Source organism: Coffea arabica, chromosome 11c, assembly GCF_036785885.1.
Source record: "Coffea arabica cultivar ET-39 chromosome 11c, Coffea Arabica ET-39 HiFi, whole genome shotgun sequence".
NCBI classification, from domain to species: domain Eukaryota; kingdom Viridiplantae; phylum Streptophyta; class Magnoliopsida; order Gentianales; family Rubiaceae; genus Coffea; species Coffea arabica.
In genome coordinates this window covers 42,933,667-42,957,958 of record NC_092330.1, presented here as the reverse complement: position 1 = coordinate 42,957,958, position 24,292 = coordinate 42,933,667, and the positions used below count along the sequence as shown (strand labels likewise).

Sequence of the window (24,292 nt, the reverse complement as noted above, 5' to 3'; positions counted from 1 at the left end):
CTCGAGGTTGACCCCAGGTCAAACCCAATTCACTACAGAACTTTCCGCACGAATACCAAGTCGTCATAAAACAATTAAAATCAAATTAGTGTTCTCCCCTTTCTTTGAGATCTTCATGGGATATTGACAAATTCTTCCAGAATCCGATTTGAATAAGATAGGGGGCCGAATTTTCTTCCATCCTAAAATCTTTTTTGAAATTTGTAGTTGGTGCAACTATTTCCAAGAAATGAAACCAATATGAAGATTATCTCCACACGTCCTTCTGGTGGGCGAAGTTCAAAGAATTGGCCGCCATAAATCCCAGCTTCAAATAGCATTTTCTTTTTTGGTGTCTGTCACAAAGGCAAACCATACTTGAAAGGGATCCTAAAGATTTTCATATCACTTGGGGTCGTGGGCTATGCCCATTGAATTGATGCTCAAAATTGCATTCTGATACGCTGCCCTAAAGGGGAATGATAGTCATGTATTTCTTTTTCATTTGTCCCAAATTATAGTCCATTTTTCAATCAATTGAAAAATGTAGTTATTTTTAAATTTTTCTAAAATACCCTTATTCAATGTAAGTAGTTGTTACTATAAATCTACCTCATTTAATGAAAGTTGATTCTTTTTTTACCATCAATTCAAGTTCCCATAAAAGTTGTACCATATTTAATGTGAGGATATTTTAAAAAAATAGCAATTTAAATTTACTTTTCCAACGAAATTAACTATTTTTTTTAAATTGTGTGAAAAAAGAGACAGGACTATCAAAGTGGGACGGAGAGAATAGCAAATAAGATGGCTTCTATATATTTTTTATAGCCCACCTCACGGTGACCAATGGACACTGATTATTAAGATTTAAAAAGGGATTGCTTTTTTTTAAGAATTTTTTTTGTATGTTTTTATGAAAATATTTTTTCAATTATCTTTTTAAATTAAATACATCATATCGTTATAATATATATAATTTTTTTACAAAAATGACAAAAGATAGCAATTCAAACGAGTTAAGAAATATTATGAGTTAATTCAGAAAACCATCTAAATATAAGGAGTTTATTAATTATAATTGTGTGTATTGATATGGGAAGTTAAGTGTGATTTAGTTATGTTAGACACCGTTAGAGAAAGTTTATAAATTAATAAGTGTCAAATTATATTCAGACTTGTGATTAGATCGAATCGAAAATAAATCGAGGAAGCTCTTATTAAACCTAACATGGATCCACGTACTTTCCACCCTCTGCATAAAAGCAAATAGTACGAAAGATTTATTACGAAGAAGATGACACACGTCACTTAGTTAATTGTTACCATGTAATGACCCAGTTTTCCTTGCCTTCCAATCAATTTGTGGTCATCAAGATCTCACGAGAATAGATAAAATCTCAATTTCTCATAGTACCATGCCACATAGTATCTTGATATGGGAGATCAAATCATATCAAGCTCCCCAAAGTGGATATCAGAATCTGAGCCGTATGTCTTACTAAATATTAAAAGTAGATTTTCCCAGATTTGATTTTGAACTGTCTTCGCCACACAGTCATATATTCATATACCAAGAAAGTGACCCGAATCATATTTGATTCAGACAACAAAATATTTGACATTTCATTAACAAATACTCCACTCCCCATCATCAGACCTCTTCATGTGGAGTATATAACTTATGAGCTTCGCCAACTCCACCGAATCAAATTCAACAACACTCTTTACTTCTGCCTCTCTCATTCTCTTGTTTCTGACCTTTTTGGTGGCTTATCTCGTCTGGGCTCTGAGCAATATGGCTAGAAATGGAGTTTTCTCTAGGCGAAGAAGGCCTGAAAGGATGGAGGAAGCTGGTGATTTGTCTGCTACTTCGTTAGGATCACATGAAGTTCATGTTCTTGCTGTTGATGATAGCCTTGTTGATAGAAAAGTTATTGAGAAGTTGCTCAAGACTACATCTTGCAAAGGTACAACCTTTACCAGTATAAAACTCTGGCACCCGACTCTCTCTGTTTTCTTGAGGGATAGATTTAAGGATTTCTGTAGTTTAAAATCTTAATGAGGTGTTTTGGAAATTGTAAACAGTTACAGCTGTGGATAGTGGGAGGAGAGCTCTGCAGTTTCTGGGGTTGGATGAGGAGAAGAGTTCCGTTGGATTTGATGTAAGCAAGATCAGTTTTTTTTTTTTTTTTCTTTTGGTGGCAGATATGAGGTGGATATTTTATTTTATCCACAAATGCTTGGTTTGCTGATTCGTTTAGCTTGATTTGATTATAGGGGTTGAAGGTGGATCTGATAATCACAGACTATTGTATGCCTGGGATGACTGGCTATGAGCTGCTCAAAAAAATCAAGGTATATATACGCATCCCTCTCTTTCTGATTTGCGTTGTTCTCTTTTTTTCTTCCTTCTTTTATAAAGCTTTGTATAAATGTAATTACCTGCGTCAATAGGCTCATATTTTTCGATTTTGTGAACAGGGTTCTTCTACTTTCAGAGAAATTCCTGTTGTGATCATGTCATCCGAAAATGTTTTGGCGCGAATTGACAGGTACTTTCACGTTTCTCTACCTGTGAATTTAACCAATTTTGAAAAGGGAGTTGTCAAATGTTGATCTGATTAGCAAGTACGAAATCAAGCTTGAGTTTTGCCCAAATCATATATATATATATATATATATATATATATATATATATATATGAACACAATAAAACCGATAACTTGATCCATGCTGATGGTTAAAGTGGCAGAGTAGAAATATGACCTGCTTTATTGGTATCTCTGAACCATATGAGGTTTCTTGACTTTGAATATCATGTTCTTTTAGGTGAAAGTTGTGGCGGCTTAGTCATGTTGAAAATAAACAAATAAGCGGTTTGCATTTGTCATCTAGACTTAAAAAAGTAACCTTTTCGTGTGCTGGTTGGAATGAGTTCGCATTAAAATAGAACTCTGGACAAGAATCATATCCTACAGATACACCTCTTTTAAAGATTGCCTTTGTTATTTAATTAGGCGATGGTAATAATTTATCTGACTTGAATTGTGTAATACTAGCAGGGATCTTTTTTTTTTTTTTGGGGGGGGGGGGCAGCTAATAAATCTCCTTAATGTGACTGAGATTAATCAATCGACAACCACTTTTTTCCCACAGTGTCATATTATTAAATTGCATCTCTTAAAATGATGAAATACTAGTTGAATACGAAATCATTTCCATATATCTCTTGGTCCAGTTGTGGAAACAAAGAGACATGATTGGTGGGGTGATGTAAAATAACATGTCATTGTGGTCAGTGGTGTCCAACTAATCAATAATAAATTGGAATGTCTAGAATTTGATAGGGCTTGGGACCTCCTTGCTTGGTTGGGTTTGGGTTGGTATTGGAATTTTGCCTAATCAAGAATTTTCTGTTCATTGTTTGTCCTTTTCTCCGGTTTTGAGAGTTACGAACAGAAATTCCTAGACAATTCCAGAGAATCATCACCATGAAGTCTTAAGAAAGTCAAGGGACGCCCTTACCTGTTTATTTTTTTCTGTTTAAGGTCCATAATTTGCGCTAAGAAAAAGTCTTGCGAGCTCAAAAACTACTAAGAGAAATGAATAACTGAGCCTGATTTTCCTTTCATTTTGAGTTGCCATTCTCTGTTGGCTGAAGTTTAGCTGCTATTTGATGACAGATGTTTGGAAGAAGGTGCTGAAGATTTCATAGTAAAGCCAGTTAAATTAGCCGATGTCAAGCGTTTGAAGGATTACATGTTTGGAGAGGATGGAATTCTTAAACAAAAAGGAGGGTTTGGCAAGAGAAAATTGCAAGAGACTTGTGTTGATGATCCGTTATCATCCTCACCATCCCCATCCCCACTATCTGATCTCTCATCAACTCCCTCACCAACACAAACTTCCACATCCTCACCATCATCGCCCGTATCATCCTTGCTGTTGCCTTCAGCAGATTCATCGCCGACTTGCTCGCCTGTAAGGCTTGATTCCCCAACAAGGAGGCTTAAAATGAGCAACACCGACTGCTGATAGCTGATAGCTGGTAGCAGCGCAAAAGAACTTAAAAAAAATATATTTTTTGATTTCTTTTTACCCTAGGCAAGCTGGAGGCGCATGGTTTACTACAAGTTTTTCTCTGCTTTCTGTTGGCTTTTGCCATTTTTGGGCCTAATCGGCAAATCCTACCCACACCCTTTCTTGTAGACTTCTGTTGGCTTGCCATACTCTTTTTTGGCCTCGTTAATTCTATTAATCATGTTAATACTGATTAAATTCTAGCAACCTAATCTCCGTGTTAGGACTTCTTCCTAATTATTAACTTTTTTTTTGTGATTAGCAATTATCATGTTGTCTTGTGTGGTTGCAAAAATGTACACAGCCATTCAGGCTTCAATTACAGATGTTAGTCAGAATGATATGTTGGCATTATGAGAATGATTTGATTCGGATACGATTTTATTTCATGTCAATTCTTGTCTGCTAAAAGGAGCATGGGATTAGGATTTTGAGCTGGACAAATACGTTTGATGTGTTCCCTTTTTCTTCTCAGCATTTGGGTGGGTGTGAGGTTGTGGGGTTCCCTGGATTCAGCTGCTGTTTCTGTCCCGTCCACTTGTTTCTCATGGGATTTTGTAAGATGCCTTTGTTTGTGTTTCCCTTTGGTGTCACAAACTCTTACATTGGATTCATCCATCATCAATTCGGCAAATCTATCTGCCCCCTCTGCCTAACAATAACTGCATTTGCGCTACCATCATCGAAATTCCATAGCTTGGGATAGGTTTTTACTAACTAACAAACGAGTGTGTTAGTATGAACAATTTGACCCGCTGGAACTGTTACTTGAAGGCTTCTTGAATGGTCTTTATCAATATGAAAGAACCCAGAAACAAAGAAATCTCCTTGGGATGGTGTTTTCTTGAAAAGGGAAAGTGGCTTAGTTGGAAATATGCACAAATTGGTTTGGGTTGAAATGATCGGTTTCTAGAATGGCGTTTGTGGACCTTCGGCTGCCCGGTTTGTTTGGTGAGTTTGGATTCTAGAAGAGGGATTGGTGGTTGGTTATGCATTGTTTTTCCACGGAGGTGACGAGAAATTTGGACTTTTTTTTATTATTATTTTTACCTTCTCACTCTCCAAATATTAGGCACAGAATTCAAATTCTCAATGCAACGAGAGACGACGACTTTGAGAGTCATCTTTAGCTACAAATTCTTGAAACTTTGCATCCCACAACAAATTTTTTTTTTTTTTTGATAAAAGTGACAATTTTATTCCAATTGCAGCAAGTATATCAAACATGACACAAAATACATAAATTTGACAATCAACTACACAACAGATCTAAAATATAAATTTGATTATGATATTGAAATTTCAGGAGTATCTTCCAACCTAATAATTTCCAACCAAATATATTTGCGTGCATGTCATTTGATAAAAATTGCTTCAAATCAAAGAAAAAAATTTATATTTGAGTCCCAAATTTAGTTTTTGAAATTTATCAAATTTTTTATTTCACCCTTCTAAAAAAAAAATACTCGCATAAGAATATTTTAGGAGAAAATAAAACTCCCACAAAAAAAAAATTAAGGGTGATGACTAGGACTCGTGTGAGAGAATTTATTCAAACAAAGAAAATAAATATAAGGGGATAATTATAGGAAAAGGCTCCCTCTCATTAGAAATGATTGATAATTTGCTCTCTCCCATAGGAGAGTCAAATGAAATTTTAGATGGTAGAGTTTTAGAGAAAAGGAAGAAAGAATGAACTTTGGAGAGAAGGAAGAGAATAGTTGCCACAGATTTTACCGTAGTGTCTAAGTTGAAATTTTTCTAGCAACAGGAATATTGCTACTTTTTTCAACAATCGAAATTATTGGAAATAATATAACAAAGTTAGATTAATACTCAGAGATAATTGAAATCCTAGTGCAAAGCATAATCTAAGGTGGAGCTCACAAATCAACACCATCCAACCAATTAGTAATTGGAAGTGCGGCCGAGAACCTTAAATCCAGGGTAACTACCTCACAATCTTTCGATGTGGGATGGTGTCCCATCCCCTCCCCCCGAGCACACGTCTCACCAAATTTATTGATTTTTTTCAATAATTGAAATTATTGGAAATAACACAACAAATTTAAATTAACACTCAGAGATAATCGAAATCCTGATACCAACAGTAGTATTGCTACTTGCTAAATGTTAAAAGCAGATAAAAGCCAAGCCACTTTAAAAAGTAAAATTGTTAAATAGACTAATTGGGACCTCAAAGGGACCTAGAGTAAAAGGCTATGTCCCTTTCGTTTATTTAATTAATTATTTTTTTTGTTTTTAATTCACTATCCCATTAGTTTAGCTATCACAATTTCTTTTTTAATTCGGGTGAAAGAGCCATCATAATTTTTAAGACTATGCACGTCTTAGGTCAATAATGGCACAACCGTTGACCCCAATAAAGAAAAATGGATTCAACGGCATGATTCGTCAGTTGTCATCCGGATCCATGGCAAACTGCATCACTGCTGTCTAAATTAATTTTAAAAAATTATTTGGATCACTTTAATTTCGATGAGAAAGAACAAGATGAACAATTTCTGTCATTGGGTTTGAAGGAGGACTTTCTAAAACTACTGGCTTCTGAAAAAAGGAAAAAAAGAAGAAATTGAAGTGTTTCTAGAAAACAAAAGGAGTCTAAACGGCTTCCTTCGAACTGCAAATGTGCAAGAGTATCCGTTTATTTTTCTTCGTCCCACTTTCCTACCTTTCCAAAAAAAAAAAAAACCCTACCCCAACCACACACACGGAGAAAAAAATTGAGTGGGTTTGGATTGTAAATTATTTGAGATAATTTTATGAAAAAAAATACTGTAGCACTTTTTTGATATGATGTATGTAACATAAAAAGGTGTTTGAAAAATGTGTTGATGATACAAACAAATCAGTGTATGTAAATAAGGTATTAATAAAGTGAAATAATTGACAATCCAAAAATTGTTTTGAGAGAAGATTGTAATGTAATGTCACCTCATTTCACAATAATTTTAACCATTAAAAAAAGGGATAATTTTAGAAACCTCTCTAAGGTTTTTCAACAATTTCACTCGACTCCTTTAAAATTTACATAATTTCAAGGACCTCCCTTGGTATGATAAAAAGACAATGATGCCCTTCATTAATTGTCAACTCAATGAAAGACTCTATAAAAAATTAAAATTTTTTATCTATTATCAACAAATAATTCAAACTATAGTTTTTTTTTATTTAACTTTATATTCTCTTTCTTCTACATCTATTTTTCTTCCAAACTCATTTATACCAAATATGCTACTAACAAATTATCACACATATCATCCATCAGTGCTTACCTATCTTGTTGCCTATTTCTAATTTTCTCTTTTTCATTATTATTAAATAGTTTCTTTGTATCCACTTTCGTTTCCAATTTTTGATTGACATTAGCAAATTAAAATTGTCAAATGACAAGTCGAGTGACGATTTCATTATCAAATTAGATGGAGATGAAGATAGTGGCAGTGATAAAGAAATAAAAATTTAAAGATAAGAATTAGAATAGAGACTAAACAAAGATTATATTATTAGGGTTGTTATGAAAAAAATGCTCCTTGCATATTTACAATTGCATTGTATTTCTATTTTTAATTTGAAATTTTTCGTGATGTTATTCTTATAGAGAGAATTTGATTGATTTTGATCTATGTGCGAATGAAATTATATTGAATTTTGATATTAGTAGTGGTGGTTTAGACTATTTTGTATTAGGGTGAGTAGTGCGGGCTTCGTGATTTTGATTCCCCATTCCAACTACAGAATTACAAACCAAACACTCGATAAGTATTCTTCCTTTCTGCACGAGATTAATTCGCACCCTTGCCTGATGTTCTTTCTAAAAAATTTTCTCACCCTTTAGATTAGTTGTATATGTAGGATCTGATCATCTCATTTCCGTTACTTTCAACACCAAATGAAGAAAGATAAAAGAATACCTGACCGTCGTACTTGGACTGAGGCCACCGGACGCCAGCATCATAACCACACAAATCTTAGTACGAACAAAAGGTAGAAGACAATGCACCAAATTTTCATCAGCAGTTAGCACAACGGTTTTGGAAAGAAATTACAGCTTCCAGAATGTGAACAGATAGGTGAAAAAGTGGAAATTACACCAGATATCCTTCTCATTAATCATCATGACATGTTTGACAGAAGGGAAAGAATTATTAGGACCGCTGCTGACTTTTCATATCATGACTCATTATTGAACGTTGGGACAACGGATCTATGCCTCAGCCTCACCAGCTCATTTCAGAGCCAAAGGGAATGGAAATCGGGAGGCCGCCGGCGACGAAGTCTGTGTCAATCGGTAGCACCAATGCCTATCGCCTGAGCTGTTTGACCGTTTATTTTGGTCCATCGACCAATCTGGTGACGGCGATAGGTACGTCATCAATTTATTACTCCGAACCACCTCACAAAAGAGTAGATTTCATTCAAGTCCATAGCTAGTATAAGTAAGGTGTAAGGTCGTCTTTTTCAACGGCCTCCTACCCAAAATTTAGTCAGTCTACTGACCAAATATCGTGGCCTACCTTTGGTCTTCTGCATTAAAGCACTTAGGTGAACCACTTTCTTCCTCTTTTCAACACAATTCTTGCACTAATTTCTTATTTACGTTCATTAGAAGTTTCTTTTGTACTGCGAATATTCTTCTGTTTCTTCGGACATAATACCTACTAACACTCTCTTGGCATTTTCGTTAATGAGAACAGAAGAAGCTTGCAAACTTTTTACCCAGATGGCTGTTTCGATTACAGGTTACAATAATGCACTTTCTCCGTCCCACTTTAACAATCCTGTTTTCCTATTTCGTCTGTCTCAAATTATAGTTCATTCTCTAATTAATTGAAAAATATAATTATTTTTTAATTTTTTTAAAAAAATATCTTTATAATTCAACGTAAATAGATTGTTATTAATATAAACTACCTTATTATTTAATATAGTAAGTTATTATTAGTGCGAACTACCTTATTATATTTAATGTAATGCAGGAGTATTAGTTTCGATAGTACAATCTTGGTTCTGACTTTTCCAATATAACGTGTAGGATATCGCAACCCCTTCTTGTTTCCAGACACAAACTAATGATTTTACTTTTGACGCGATCTTGGTTCTGACTTTTTTCGAAATTTGCGTGTAGGATATCGTAATCCCTTCTTGTTTCCACACACAAAATAATGAAAATGATGGTAGTGATAAAGCAGTCAGGTCATATATACACAATTCGACAAGGCAGAGTGCGAAAGTCGTAGTCGTTGGAAAATTCTCCAAATTGGAATCTATCCAAGGCCGGGACAGTGTAACAAATTGGAATCTACCGTCCCCCAGCTGCATAAATTTTCAAAATTTGGACTAATCAACAAATGCCAAGTTCCTTAATTATCAAGATTCCCTTTAATACACAGTCATTAGTTAATTCTGTGATTGATTTTGTCATCTAGTGGGAGCATATTAGTCATTTCACAGCAGGGAAAAAAAACCCGGGAAGTCTTAAAATACCGGAAACACCAACCACTCTCCTTTGAAAGCGTCATCTAAACCAAAAAAAGCCACACACGGTCCACGACGCGGGAGGCATTTACAGTACTCAGCAATGCCCGAATTTAACCAAAATCTACATCCGAACTCATTCGAGCTCTGTTCAATCTGGTTCAAGACATCACATTCATGGCCGCAACTCTTTGTCCATCAAAAATTCTTTATTCATTCTTGCTCATCATCCTTTCTTCCATCCCTCAATCTTCATCCCAATCTGCTTCTCCTCAGAACTTAGAGACTTTCTTTCCATTTCCTCTTACACCGCCACAAAATCAGCCGGTTTTGCCACCGACCAGCCCGGTATCACCGCCGCCGCTGCTTCCACAGCCTCTACCAGCAACGCCAGCAAGCTCACCATCAACATCCAAGAAGACAGTTGGAGCTGCAGTAGGCATAACGGCAGCAAGTACTTTGGTTTTATCAGGGCTGCTCTTCTTTTTATTCCTTCGATACTCGAGGCGTAAGAAGGATGAAACTACTTCTAATCCATATGCAGCCAGCCCTGTTATGCCACAAAATGGATTCACGAGGTTTAATGGAAATCTTAAGGGTGTGATAGTCGACGAAGATGGGTTGGATGTGATTTACTGGAGAGACTTGGAAGGGGAAGATGGCAACAAGGGATTTGGAAAGCAGGTTCCCAAGAATTTAAAGGCAGAAGAAAAGAATGTAATCGCTAAAGATGATCACAAGAAATATGTTCCGCCTGGCACAGAGGTCCCTTTGCTTAGAGGAAAGTCTTCAACCTCCCAGAGTCCTCTTTGGAATGATACAAGTCAAGATAGTGCTTCAACACCCTATGGCGGGGTTTCTCTCATGGCAGTTGGTAAACAGGACTCATCAATTCAACTCGGACCACGTACAAAGCCAATACCATCAGCACCAGAGCCAGCTCCTCCTCCTCCACCACCACCAGCTCCTCCTCCTCCTCCACCACCACCACCACCTACAGTAGCAGCAGCAGCACTGCCACTGGCCGCAGGGGCTGTTCTAAAGGGAAAAGGTCCTTTACAGCCTCCCCCTCCGCCAATCCCTCCTCGGAAGGGTCCTACTCCCCCACCCCCACCACTACCTAAGGCGAGCAGCTTGGGTTCTGTATCAAAACCCCCTCCAATTTCGAAAGGATTCGCAACCGATAGTAAAATGAAGCAGCCCTCAACAGGAGAAGGCGATGGACAAGTGAAACTGAAGCCGTTACGTTGGGATAAGGTGAATCGAAATGTTGATCATTCCATGGTGTGGGACAACATTGAGGGTGGCTCCTTCAAGTAAGGATCAATTATCTTTCTAATAGTGCCAACATTTTAATGGACCAACTTATCTAGTGGATATCAATTTAACCTTGTCTCCGTGCTATATTCAATTTCAGGGTTGATGGTGATCTCATGGAAGCCCTCTTCGGATATGTTGCAACCAACAGAAAGTCTCCTCGAAGTAATGAATCAACCCCAAAGGGAGATAAGCAAGGTCCATCCCCTCAGGTTTTCATCCTTGACACAAGGAAGTCCCAAAATACAGCAATTGTGCTCAGGTCTCTTGCCATTTCGCGCAAAGAGATTATTGATGCTCTCGTGCAGGGAGAAGATTTAAATCTGGAAACTCTAGAGAAGCTCACAAGAATTGCTCCAACAAAAGAAGAGGAATCAGAAATTCTTGCATTTGATGGAGATCCTACAAGACTAGCTGATGCTGAATCTTTCCTATACCATCTCCTTAAATCTGTTCCATCAGCTTTTACTCGATTCAATGCAATGCTTTTCAAATCAAACTTTAAGTCGGAGACTCCTCACCTCAAGGAGTCTTTTCAAACACTTGATTTGGCGTGCAAGGAGCTACGTGCTAGAGGACTTCTATTGAAACTTTTGGAAGCTATCCTTAAGGCCGGTAATCGAATGAATGCAGGGACTTCGAGGGGGAATGCTCAAGCCTTTAATCTCACAGCTCTGAGGAAGCTTTCTGATGTGAAAAGCACTGACGGGAAAACTACATTGCTCCACTTTGTGGTGGAAGAAGTAGTGAGGGCAGAGGGAAAACGTTGTGTTCTTAACCGTATGAACCGAAACAGTAGCCAAAGCAGCAGCACTGACAGCTCAGGTCGCGAAAATTCTCAATCAAGAGAAGAGAGAGAGAAGGAATATATAATGCTCGGTTTGCCAATTGTAGGTGGTCTCAGTGCTGAGTTCTCCAATGTGAAGAAAGCAGCGACCATCGACTATGATGGCCTTGTTAAAACCTCTGCAGCATTAGCAGCTCAAATAGCTGAAATTAGGAAACATGTGCAAGAATGTGACAGAGATGGAGGAGGATTTGCAAAAGAGATGAAAACTTTCCTACATGCAGCCGAAGAAGAACTCAGAAACATAAGAGAAGAGCAGAGCAGAGTGATGGAACACGTGAAGAGAACAACGGAATACTTTCAAGCAGGGGCATCGAAGGATAAGGGGTGGCAGCCACTTCAAATTTTTGTTATAGTTACAGATTTTCTTGGAATGGTGGATAAAGCTTGTGTCGATATTACTAAAAGCCTGCAGAAGGGAAAACCTGCATCAGCTACTAGTGCTGGATCATCGTCCCCTGAATCTCCAAAGACTAGGCCATCTGTTAAGTTTCCAAAATTGCCTGCTAATTTTTTGTCATCTAAAGAGCAGTTCTAGTGATTCAGACGGTGATTGAATAAGCCTTTGAAAAGTTCAAGGAGGATCCAGTTCTGTACATAGTGCATTGACAAACGGACAGCAGGAAGGCACAAGTACATTTAACCATTTATCAGGGAAGTTTCTTCAAATGTGAGATTCTTTTCCATTCGTGTCTTGAATCTTGGTTTCTAGCTAGGAATTCATTTTTTATGATAACAATCATTTGATCCATTTTATTAAGTAAGATTGTCGACAAGGATATGGAGCTTTCCATTTTTCATCGACTTGCCTTTGGTGTGGCTGCAGCCATAGAGCCAGTAAAATGGTGGCATCAGCCATCAAGGGAGACGTTTATTTGTTATTTTTTGTTCCTGCAGAAGGGAAATCCATAGTGTAGTCTGGAATACCTCCTGTGTCTGCTACTTGATTCAGAACAGTGTTTGTATATACCGAAAGATGGAAATAAGAGGAATAGGGTCTCGAATGAGAAATCTGCAATACGAAATTCATCTGACAGGATTAATCCAATTCTGTAACTTAAAGGAAGAAAAGGGAAAACAACAAGGTGAAGGTGCGACCTACGCTTCAATGCTGCAAGTCCCTTTTTTTTTTTTTTTGGGGGCCGCCAAGGGAAAACTTCAAATGTTACACGCCAGGAAATGAGGAACTTTGAAGCTTTTTTGCAAGAATGAATTCCAATTAGAACTATACTTTAATCACTACAGGATTTCGAAAATTGTATAAGAACGAGTTATTCTGGACAAAACAGCCTCTACATCTATCTCTGTACAATTCCTAAACAGCAGCAATACAATACATGTAGTAGCGATACAAACTAAATAGTTTCCCGTCTCCATTTAGTCTGACCAGCATCACCTTTTATCATAAATCCTAGCTGCTGTTTGCATACAGAAAATTGCATTCACTGCCACTGAAAGAGAGCACGCCACAAAAAAATGCTTCACCTCTTCGATGTAGGTCGATGAACAGTCTTACTCTTCTCCTGAAAATTTATCATTGTGTCGAAGAAAGGGAGTGGTGCTTCAGTTCAGCAATTTATGACAGAAAAAAGGAAAATATAGTAACATTTGCTACACGCATAGCTATCCCCCAAAAGTAGGAATCAATTACTCAATCCTTCTCCTCTTATTCAGTTTCAACAGCCTCCCAAGTTGTACAAGGTGCGTCTATCAACCAGAAATCCCACAACCAATAGTTTGGGGGAACGTATTGACACCATAACTTCTATTATACGTCAAACTCAATTCCAAGCAAGCCTATAACTTTTAATAGCACGGTATACTTAAACTTAAAATCCACACTGTATATTAAATTACCAATCTCTCTGCACAGAGCTGAAAGTACCTTTTGGTGGAAAAAATTGCCCCCCTCTTGGTCTGAACCATACATCTATGATGTTTATGGAAAATATCATGTAAACCTAATCTTTGGCAACGAGTTGGCTAAGTAGTTAGTGTTTGCATTTCTCCAAACCTATAATCTCATCTTCTCATCGCTATTTTTATCTGGAAACTTCCCCTTGCTACCTCTGAAACAATTCCCCTTCTTCCCATAAATTTTCCTAACTACCCTTCTTCCCCATTTTATCACATGACATAAAATTGAAAAGCAAACATAGATGAGAACAGGGAATTTTGTTGTTGTTCTTGTCATTCTCCGGGGAAAATAGGAAAAGGACTACAGCCTAAACAGATTCACCAAAATTTGTACACTAACGCAAAATCAAAGCAGCAAAGACAGAGAAGAGGCGCAGCCCTTCACTCCCTAGGGGATCGACATGGGCACCTGGCAATCATTGATACCAGGGACAAAGATGAATATAGGTTAGGTTACATATTCAAGAAGAAAGACATAAAAAAGACAATGGTTCTTTTAGACATCATCCAAAAAATGCAGAGAAAGTCCTTTACAGCCACTCTAAATATCCGAACCAAGACTCTCTAAAATATATGAGCAGTGTGTCTTCTTCCATACCTCCTCCTTATCCTTTTGGGAGAGCCCAGAACTTACCTACTTTACCTTTGAAGTGAAAAATGAAATTCTGACCCAAATTTCATACCGATATCAACTAAGCCACCCTTTCCCATTGTACGCTCTTAAATCATCTTGATTTGCACCATAGTTCTAGTATTTCATGTCTTATTCATTAGAATTATACACTAAAAGAACAGGAAACAAAAGGCTAAAGCGACAAAGAGAAGTCAAGCTCTTCCAAATTACCTTTACTGAGGGAGTCCAGGCACTTCCTTGCCCCCTGTAAGAAACTGGCGCAAGACTGGCCTTGGATCTCAGTCCTTGTCCAGTATTTTTCACTAGGGCCTCCTCCTAAATCAAGTATGTCTTGTTGAGTTATTGTTCACATGTATTTAAAGCAAATAAATCAAGTGATGCTCAAAAAATGAGAAGAAGCATTCGCTTTAATTAGAAACTTAGGTCTACCTTTGTTTTAGAGCTAGAATGTGGTCTTTCAGCCTCTCTGACAAATGACTTTTCCCCAGGTTTCTTCAAAAACATCAGCAAATAAATAAAACACATTGCTCAATGGACACCAATAATGGAAGATGAAAATCATAATTGCTTATTGTGAAAATAATTGTGAATATACATGTGAACTGTGAACAAATTTGGGCTTTAATCCATACCTCTTTCCATTTTTCAGCTCTGGCATCATGTCTCACATTGGTTGAAGATGAGACGGTTGTCACACCATTTTTGTCTACTCCTGAATCTCTAGTAGACCTGTTTATGACAGAGGTTATAATGAAATTCCAAGAAGGGAAACAAAAGCAAAATGGGACCAGACATTGAAAAGATATTTTATGGGAGCATTTATAGAGGTATAGAAAATATTCCTAAAGAAGTTGGACGGCCAAGCATCACTCCACCCAGGACCAGTTGCATAGAATTGTTAGAATTGTGAAGTAGGAGAGGGTGAAGAGGCTAGAAGCATGATCAATTGATAATGTTCGTACCCTCAAACTTCACCGATCAATAGTTTGTATGGGGGCACAGCTGCAGTTTTTATTTCACCAAAGGGTCAAAGCCACAAACTCTCTAGCATGTCCATCTCAATCCAGCTAAATCCTATAGTAGATCATCCTTAATCTTGTTTAATCTATCTTACCTTGTCTGTACCTAATTTTACTACTCAATTTAAAACAATAAATTTGGAAGTGTTTTTGCAGAATATAACATAGTAACAGGTACTTCAAGTAATCATAGTCTTTATAAATATCCACAGAAGCAATGACAGGAAAGGAAGATATGAGATGGTATGTTAAATTTAAACCACATCAAACAATTACAACCACGAATTCTTGTAAATTCTAATTGCAACCTAGCTGTTCACAAGAAAAAAGCCACATGTACCACAGAACATGGAACAAGGGCAGTTAAGAACGCAGCCAAGATACAACGTTGTTTGTATCCATGTAACAAAAGGGCAGCCAGAAAAAGTAGTCATAAAAACTGAGGAATGGTCAGAAATGCAATTTAACACTAAGCACTCAAACTGAGAGCAAATGAGCACGGCATCTTACCAGGATGACACAAGATTTGAGGTGATCCCTGGCCGACCTCTTTGAATAGTCTTCTCTGCAGACTTCCTCAGTCTACAATCAAAGGCAAAAAGAAAAACATTCACTAACCAGATTGAAACTTAAATAGCTCACAACTCTCCAGCGAATGGCAGATTAATTGACATGAATACTAATGAATGTCAATAGAGATAGTAAAAATGCATGAAAAAAGTAGAGATATAAACACCATTGGAGGAAATTAAGGAATCTGCTATCTATGTTTTAGCTAGAAAGCATGATAAAGAATTACCCTTCATTCTCCTTTTGAGGAGTCATAGTAGAAATTTCCTTCACAGGACCCTTATATGACACCTGCCAAAACATATAAAATCAATATTCTATGTAACACACAAGTAAGCAAAACTGAAAAGGTGAAAATCACTCATATGTCTGCGTCATTGCATAGGCTAATATGTCTGTTAAACAAAAAGACTAGCATACTGTATCTATATGAAACAAAAAGATTAGCACGCAGTAAGCAGATCTGTTTCATTCTCTTTTGGGATAACGAAAATAAACTATTGCACCCAGATATCATAAATGACAAACCTGCTTGGACCAACTGGATAACCCATCATTTGGAGATTTTAATTCATTGTAACTATTTTGAAATGTCTTAAATGCCCGCCGAACAATGTCCTTATCCCCCATGCTCTCCATAATCAAGGATTTTCTGGTTGTAGTAAGAGAAGGCCCAGAACTTCTTGGATCCAAACTGAGAGACATATGAAGAGATGCCGGCATTGTTCCCCTTTTTTCTCCAGGAGTATTCTTGGCCCTTGGCAATGATGACCCACTGACTTTCTTTGTTGTGGATATAGACGCAGGTATCATTGTCGATTTTGACAATTTCGGAGTAGAGAGTTGTGGCAACTTGGTAACTGGTGAAGTTCTGGTTGCAGGTGACACTACTTTCTTTTTTGACCCAGCCGAGGTCTGCTCCTTTCGACTTGAAGTCATCTACAAAAAACATGGATTAGTTTCAATATACCAAATTTAGCTTCAATGGAAGTTCAACAAAATTGAAGGACTTAAAAATAGCCATAAGTAGCACTTTTCAATCCTCACCTTCTGAGAGACATTTCCTGAATATAACCTTGGGCCCTTGCTTTTGTTTAGTGGGGCTTTCTTGACCTTATGATCCACCTTCGAAAAAGGTTCTTCCACGACTTCCAGTGAGCCGTTCTGAGAAATATCTGCTTCAGCCAATACTGCTTCTCCTCCAGTGACTTCAGGTTTAGCTTCATTACCTATCAGTTCTTCATTGCCTGTTTCTACATCAATTGTTTCAGGGTTCTCAGTAGTTCCATTCAACTCTTCCATAGCTTCCTCAACTACTAAGCCTTGACAATCTACACCTACAGAAACATGCTCCTTTTCCACCTCAACAGTTGTGCTATTTGATCTATCCGTCCCAGCAACATCTGGCTCAACATCTGCAGCTGAGGTCCCGCCACCAGATAAACCAGATTCACCATTAGCTACAGCTGTGTGTTTGACAGGATCCTTGCTGCTTGGTTCACGTGGACTTGGAGGGACGGATTCCATTAACTTTTCCAGCTCTAATTGCTCAGTCTTTCGAGCAGCAATTTTCTTGTAATGAGCTTCAAAATATGCCTTCTTTTGAGCAACTGATCCAGGAGTAGAACACTTCTCAACTTCTTCCAAATACTTATTTGGTGAAAAAGAAGACCACTTTTCCCAAGAAAGTGAATCACTCTCGAACCTACCAAAGGATACTGATACTTGAAGAGACGCAGAAGAGGACACAGATTCACCCATCTGATTGTTACAACACAAAATCATTACTTCAAACTAAAACGGTTGAAACAAACTTAGATGATAACTCCATCTTGCAATTATGAATGAGAAATCTACCAAAATCTTTAATAAGGAAAAAAAAAAAAAGAAAAGGGAAAAAATTTAAAGCGCAGGAATTAGCAACACAATTACTCAATTGGGGCCATCTTCAATTGATCATCATAGGACAAAAGTTTTTACCTTTTTCTCAAAAGTTGGTCTTTCAATAACTGACTCACCCATCACTTCTCTAATACCAGTGAAGAATGACCCCAATTCTGGCAGAACAAGGTAATGGATTTGCTAACCTAGGCCTGAGAAAAAGCATGGGCAAATTGTGGCTACAGCCAACTGAACCATACCGAAGTGAGCAACCAGAATAAGCAAATCATAATGAAGACAAAAAGAAGACCAGAAAAATTGCAGCCAATTCAGACAGGTCATGTGCCGAGCTTCTACTATTTTGTTTTTGACTAAAGATTATCGACTGAAAATTTTACAGTTAGGAAAATTCTTGTCTGTTTCTGGGACTTCTAGATATCTCCTACAATGATCACCTTAATCACTAACCATGAGTACAAAAGTTGTTGTGACTTTTCACAACAATGGGTCTTTCAAGAAACTTTTTCAAGTTAAAAACAGTTGAAAAAGTAGCAATTTTTGCTGTGCATCACATTGTAAAAGGAAAATTAAGGTTGAAGACTAAAACATTCACCAAATATTTAAATGGGCTTCTTTAGTTTAAACACTATCGGACAAAAGTTTGGAGATTAAACGACACAGAGTGGACTAATAATTCACTGATTGAAAAGAAAAAAAAAAGTGAAAGAACAGGAAAAAGAAGACTACAGCATGTTGTTTACCTGGGGTCTTAGTAGATTTTTTTTCCTTTTTTTTTTTTGTCTCCTAAAGACTGGAAACCCAAGTGGGGATGGAGGAGTTTGGTGATGATGAGCGGTTGATTGAATCGGGCACTTTGATGAGTTTGACGATGGGGATGGGGTACAAGGCCCACTGGCTGGAAGTGTTGTGTGAATTGTGATAGTACATGTACATATTTGCAGTGGGCAAAACTGGGAGTTGAAGGGAAAGACAGGAACAGGATGAGCGAAAGTGTGGGCACGTGACAGTCCTGTTGATCCACAATTATGTTGGTAACTAACATGGGACACGTGTGGACCCTCTGTATTTATTTAATTTAATTAATTGATCAGAAATTTGTTCAGTAATCAATTACAAAATTGCATTTATTCTCAAGAAGAAAAAAAAAAGACATTAAAAATCAAAAATCAAAATTATGCCGTGAGGGATATGTTTAATTTAACCAACTCCTAAGAAGTAATTCTCCCGAGCCAACAACCATTTGATCTCTTGGCCACAACTGGAGAAGTAATTCTCCTAAGCCAACACCCATTCTCTCTCTCTCTCTCTTTTTTTTTTTTTTTTTTTTTGCTGTCACATTTAAATTGATTATCACTAGGTGGAAAAGGCACACCTAATTTCTGTCCTAACTCAAAGAAAAATGTAAGGAAAAAAAAAAAGATGTAAAGTTATTGAAAGTATCACTGGTCCTTGATTTATCCTTTGTATATTTGCAACAACATCCCATCAAGTGTGAAAAAAAAGGAGTAATAAATGTTCAAGAAATAAATGTTGTAGAGACTTTTCTCCATGATAAACTATACCATAATTTCCTTCAAAAAAAAAAAATTTATACCATGATGTATCACACCAACAACTATAAATAACACACACACACTATCTAAGAAAAACCCACAACCAATCCAAAAGATATGCTGACTTTCAGACTACAATGAGAACCTTAAATATGCCATGATGTATCAACGTTACGCTTTTACAAGCATATGGATTAATCAATTGACTGCTTCCAAGTTGCTAACCGCGTTCACTGTCATTGTTATATATATTTAGATCACTGTCAAGAGCCATATACTTCTGGGTCTGTTTATCCTCTTTGATGGGCCAAGACTGACTTAGAAGACAGGGAAGCATGTGGCTAATGGATACACTTGGGCCCTACTGAACAATTTCCTGAGCGAATGCACTTATAGCTCCTCAGTGAACATCAGGAACTGGCCAAGGTGGTGTGGGAGGTCAAGGATTCAAGCCTTACCTCCCACAAAATTTGTCACAAAATGTAACGATTTTCATTGACTAGTTTCGACGGAGTTTCTACTCACATCGAGTCTCCTCCCCTTTCCTCTTAGAATAAGCTAGTTTAGGTTATAAAAATTCTATCGTATCGATAAAAAAAAAAAAGTGAACATCAGGAACCGAAAAGCAAAAATTCATTTCAGTCAGCAACGCAACCAATGAAATTTTTTTTTTGCCCTCCTCCTTGGGGACTCAGGTAATCAGTCCCACTCTGTCAATGCCCAATTGAAAACCTTCTTCAGAGTATCCCATGCATCCTTTTTTTGCCTGATTAAAACCAATCAAAGCAAAGATGAATTAATTCACTAGTCGAACCGGGTGTTCAAATTTTGTTATTTGCACTCTCATCATTTGTTATATCATATATAATCTATCTAATAAATAAAAATTATATAATAAAAATGATGGTTGGAATGCAAATAACAAAAAATGAAGCGAGGATAACATCTTCCTTTTATGGATAAAGATATATCTATGGTCAAAATCACTCGCTGTCATTGCTTTCTTTTCCTAGAAACTGGAATATGCTCAGAAGCTACTCAATCTCTTCCCCAAGGCAGGATACGTGTCCGATTAACAAGTAAACAGTAGTGTATATAAACACAATAATAATGTCACTCGTTTGTCAGACGGGCAGTTCTCCATCGCATAGCAACAAGTGTAAACTTCCTGTTCGTTTCAAGCGAGGAATTCAGCATGAAAATCAGCTTTGTTCTTCTTCAACTAATTTCGGGCCCAATTTTTCTTTTGGCCTTTGTCCGTTCCGACCCAGATCCGCTTCAAGACTATTGCGTCGCATCCGCAGAAAATCCTCCCAACTTCTATGGTAATGGGGTGCCATGCATCAATCCGGACCAAGCAATTGCTTCCCATTTTGCGACGTCTGCTCTATCAACACCCGGTAATACTCACAATGAGTTCGGCTTCAGCACTTCTCTAACCAACCCTAACAATTTGCGGGGGCTCAATACTTTGGGCTTAGCCATGGCCCGACTGGATATTGCACCTGATGCTCTGCTGCCCCTGCATTCACATCCAAGGGCCTCGGAAGTGACCATTTTGCTAAAGGGCTCCCTCTTTGCGGGCTTTGTCGATGCTTCTAATCACCTGTTCACTAGACAATTACGCCCCGGTGATTGTTTTGTATTTCCAAAAGGGCTAATCCATTATCTCTACAACATGGACAAAGAGGAAGCAGCATTAGCGATTTCCGGGTTCAGCAGCCAAAACCCCGGTCTACAAATCTCATCATCTGCCTCATTCACATCAAATCCAGGAATCCCTGATGAAGTTCTTGAGAAAACATTTAAGATACACGGTCCTGATGTGGCTAAGATTAGGAGGAGCCTTGGAGGATGACTTGGCTTTTAATCTAATGCTTCTAGAAATTGTTTGCTTTTGAAGCTTTATTTTGGGTGGTTGGGGATTGAAAAGTGCAGGTTAGGTATTTGGATATTTTTTTTAAAAAAGGACTTCCCAACTACGGCTGTACAATCATATACGGGTACATCTTTTAGATTGCCACTTTCCATGTGTCGCATATGTATAGAAAAGCTTTTTTTGATTCCACTCATCAAATCATCATGGTCCAGTGGCTATCTTCGTATTGGTAAATTCTGGAATTTGGCCTTGCAGCGTACCCGCCAATGGGACAAAAATTGGGGCCTATATTCTTTCTTTCTTTCTTTTTATTGGAGTATTAATTACTGATTTTGTTATACTGTAGTAGTAGTAAATAAATTTGTGGAGATGGACTCAAATTAGCCTCTTTGTTTTGTGGGAGAATTTCATGGTGACGCCTAATGATGGAGTCTATTTTTTTTTGGTTATCAAGGAGAGCTAAGCAGCTCAAAACATAGATACTAAACGCGGGTTGATTATTCCCGTAATATCCAAGTTCATCCATAACCGAACTATATCCGGTGGAGTCTAGTCTATTTATTTGCGGGCGAAGAAAAGTGATTTTTCAGCTGTCTTCGTCTATTCGTTAGTCGGGATGACTAAGCTTCCTGTGTAGAAGTTTCAGTAGCCGCTGATCGTTGACCAGAAATCATAGGAGAACCTTCTTAACAAGGAACAATGATGTGTCAACTTATCAATTTAAGACACCAATCGATGTGGGTTATCAACAGGGTGCGAAAAATCCAAAAAAAGTTTGCCAATGATACACAATTAGACTCGTGGCAAAGGACTAAAAGGCCTCCGGCCAAGTTTTCACTTTTTAACTGTGTGCGGGCTTTTGAGGTTGCTAGCGAAATAAATTTAAAAAACAAATTCGAAAAGGTAGCAATAGTATATAGTTGTTTTTTTTTTTTTTGGTAATATGATAGGGATTAAGTTTTTATTACGCTAATAATTATGAACGTATGGTACATGTACAAAAATTAAATTTCACAACTGTGAACGTATTCCACATATGCATATATATATATATATATATATATATATATATATATATAGGTGTAGTGGGACAAATCCACGCATGACACGTGTCAGCTCGGTAGATTACACACGTCAGTTCGGCGTTAGGGACTACGCAGCTCGCACATGCCAGCTCGGCAGGAGGCAGCCAGCTCGGCCGTTTCAATGGCCCCTGTGCTGGGCCTTGTGGGCCGCCGCCTCCGAACTTTCAGGAGCCGTCATGCGAAGCCCTAAAAAGACTCCGAACCCTAAGGGGACTTTGACTCCCATAAGGAAATTACAACCTATTCAGTCCTATATATACGACGCTACAAAACCACACAAGGTACGTGTAGACCAGTACTCTAAACTATTACTCTGTGGACAAGCTTTACTGACTTGACCGTCGGAGTTATTCCGGGGACGCCAGTCCCGCCATCTTCCTTTCTTTACAGGACCCTCAGCTCGGTTCCCCCTCTCAGGTCGGCTGCGCCTGACCAGCTCGGCTCGCAACAGTTCAGCTCGGATCTGGTTTTTGACTATCGCATCAATAGGTTTACTAAGGTGCTCGTGAGAAGATGGACCAGAAAAGATAGCCTGTGTATGTAAGTTTACTGAGGTTGCTTTCCTGGAAAAAAGAAAAAAACTATAAACAAAAGGTGAATAACAGAATATACATAAGGGTTTATTTTTCAGCAAAGATGGTGATTTTATCAACAATTTATAATAAATACGAGAAATACTACAAATTATGTAACAGGTGCGTGCATATATATGACATCTGTATATATGAGCAAATCATAAAAAGTCAAGTAATAGCATATCCATTCGACGAAGACTACAGATCCAAGATACAAGTATACAAACTAGGAAATTAGCTGTAATTTGTTTTTTTGTGCTTGAAAAAAAAAAGAGGTTTTCAGTGTAATACGAGGCGATAAAATCAACAAAAGTGAGAAGGGCGACAGGGGATGGATAGCATATCTTCCTTTCTTCGGGACAAATTCAATGGAACCCATATCGTAAAAAGTTGGAACCGCCGCTTGGCATTGCCAACAATGCAAGTTATCATACTAATAATACTAATAGATGCATTCATTCTATTAAGTGTAATTAAAAGTATTCCAATCGCCAGAGTCGAATCTGATTCCTCAGATGGCGCATATCTTTACTGTTTAATTTTACTTCCAACCTAGTAAATATCCATGTGATGAAGCGCCAAATTAGGAATTTTATCCACTATCCTCCCCATAAATAAACATAGAACTGATTAACTAAATTCACTAATACCAAGGTTTACAAGTTGTAACATTCATTTTTTGTTTTTTTTATTGTATTGAAGCTACAAGTTGTAGCATGCTAACTCTTGACTTCCTCATAGTTGCAAAATTTTAATAATTGATTCTTCTCAGTGACACAAGGTGGAAGGTCACATGAAGCTTAAGCTTTGAATGGGTCTTTACTTTGATGGAGTATTTATTTATGATGGCTATAGATGGTAGACAATGGAATATGCCCTTGGCATTCATATTGGTAACGTCTCTATGTTGCCAACCACATAATAACTTCCTGTTGAGTTAAGACATCTGCAGTACGATTTTTTTTTTTTTTTTTTTTTTTGTGGGAGAGAAAAATATTATTGAGTTCAAACTCTTGTGTTTGGATTGCATTTTCCGTCATTTTTCATGAAAAAATTACTGTAACGATTTGATATATGTGAGGGAAAAAGGTGATAGGAAAATGTGATCACGGAAAACGACAATATTTTCCGACGGAAACAAGCAATCCAAACAGGACAATCGGCTATTTGCTCCGCGACGATGATCATCGAAATTGAATCTATCCAAATTTTTACTTCAATGATTTTTTTTTGTTAATGACCATGCTCAAAGAATATACATTTGGGCAATCATGTTGAGTTTGCAATTTTCCCTCAGAAGATACAAACTATCAACTTGCTTGTTTTCTGTAATTCCATACAGATATGAGGAAATAATTACTATAGCACTTTTTGTGATGTGATGTATATGAAAATAAAAAAAATAATTAAAAATATAAAAAGATGGATTGCAA

The 24,292-nt window shown here is 37.5% G+C and overlaps 3 protein-coding genes and 1 pseudogene across 5 annotated transcripts; 3 read left to right on the top strand and 1 right to left on the bottom strand.

The window, feature by feature from the left end:
• The first annotated feature begins 1,159 nt into the window (after window positions 1–1,159).
• LOC113717414 (two-component response regulator ARR5) lies at window positions 1,160–4,422 on the top strand. The gene is made up of 5 exons (XM_027242254.2): window positions 1,160–1,949; window positions 2,068–2,144; window positions 2,260–2,337; window positions 2,464–2,534; window positions 3,666–4,422. Exons 1-5 carry the CDS (start codon window positions 1,664–1,666, stop codon window positions 4,015–4,017), a joined length of 864 nt encoding a protein of 287 aa, XP_027098055.2. The 5' UTR covers window positions 1,160–1,663; the 3' UTR covers window positions 4,018–4,422.
• Window positions 4,423–9,590: 5,168 nt separating this feature from the next.
• Window positions 9,591–12,736, top strand: LOC140016972 (formin-like protein 4; annotated as a pseudogene).
• Window positions 12,737–12,905: 169 nt separating this feature from the next.
• Window positions 12,906–18,757, bottom strand: LOC113716956 (uncharacterized). Of its 3 annotated transcripts, none has more exons than XM_072071299.1 (10): window positions 18,508–18,757; window positions 17,846–17,995; window positions 16,913–17,626; window positions 16,394–16,804; window positions 16,095–16,156; window positions 15,806–15,877; window positions 14,909–15,005; window positions 14,706–14,768; window positions 14,487–14,591; window positions 12,906–13,248 (listed from the first exon to the last, which is right to left on the bottom strand). In XM_072071299.1, the coding sequence occupies exons 2-10, from the start codon at window positions 17,885–17,887 to the stop codon at window positions 13,207–13,209; spliced, it is 1,608 nt and encodes a 535-aa protein (XP_071927400.1). In that variant the 5' UTR covers window positions 17,888–17,995; window positions 18,508–18,757; the 3' UTR covers window positions 12,906–13,206. The 3 variants fall into 3 exon arrangements, with proteins under 3 accessions (XP_071927400.1, XP_071927401.1, XP_027097324.1); XM_072071300.1 differs by having other exon boundaries at window positions 17,846–17,958; XM_027241523.2 differs by lacking the exon at window positions 17,846–17,995.
• Window positions 18,758–20,451: 1,694 nt separating this feature from the next.
• On the top strand, window positions 20,452–21,579 carry LOC140016974 (germin-like protein subfamily 1 member 1). Its single transcript, XM_072071302.1, has one exon. The coding sequence runs from the start codon at window positions 20,516–20,518 to the stop codon at window positions 21,176–21,178; it is 663 nt and encodes a 220-aa protein (XP_071927403.1). The 5' UTR covers window positions 20,452–20,515; the 3' UTR covers window positions 21,179–21,579.
• The last annotated feature ends 2,713 nt before the right edge of the window (window positions 21,580–24,292 follow it).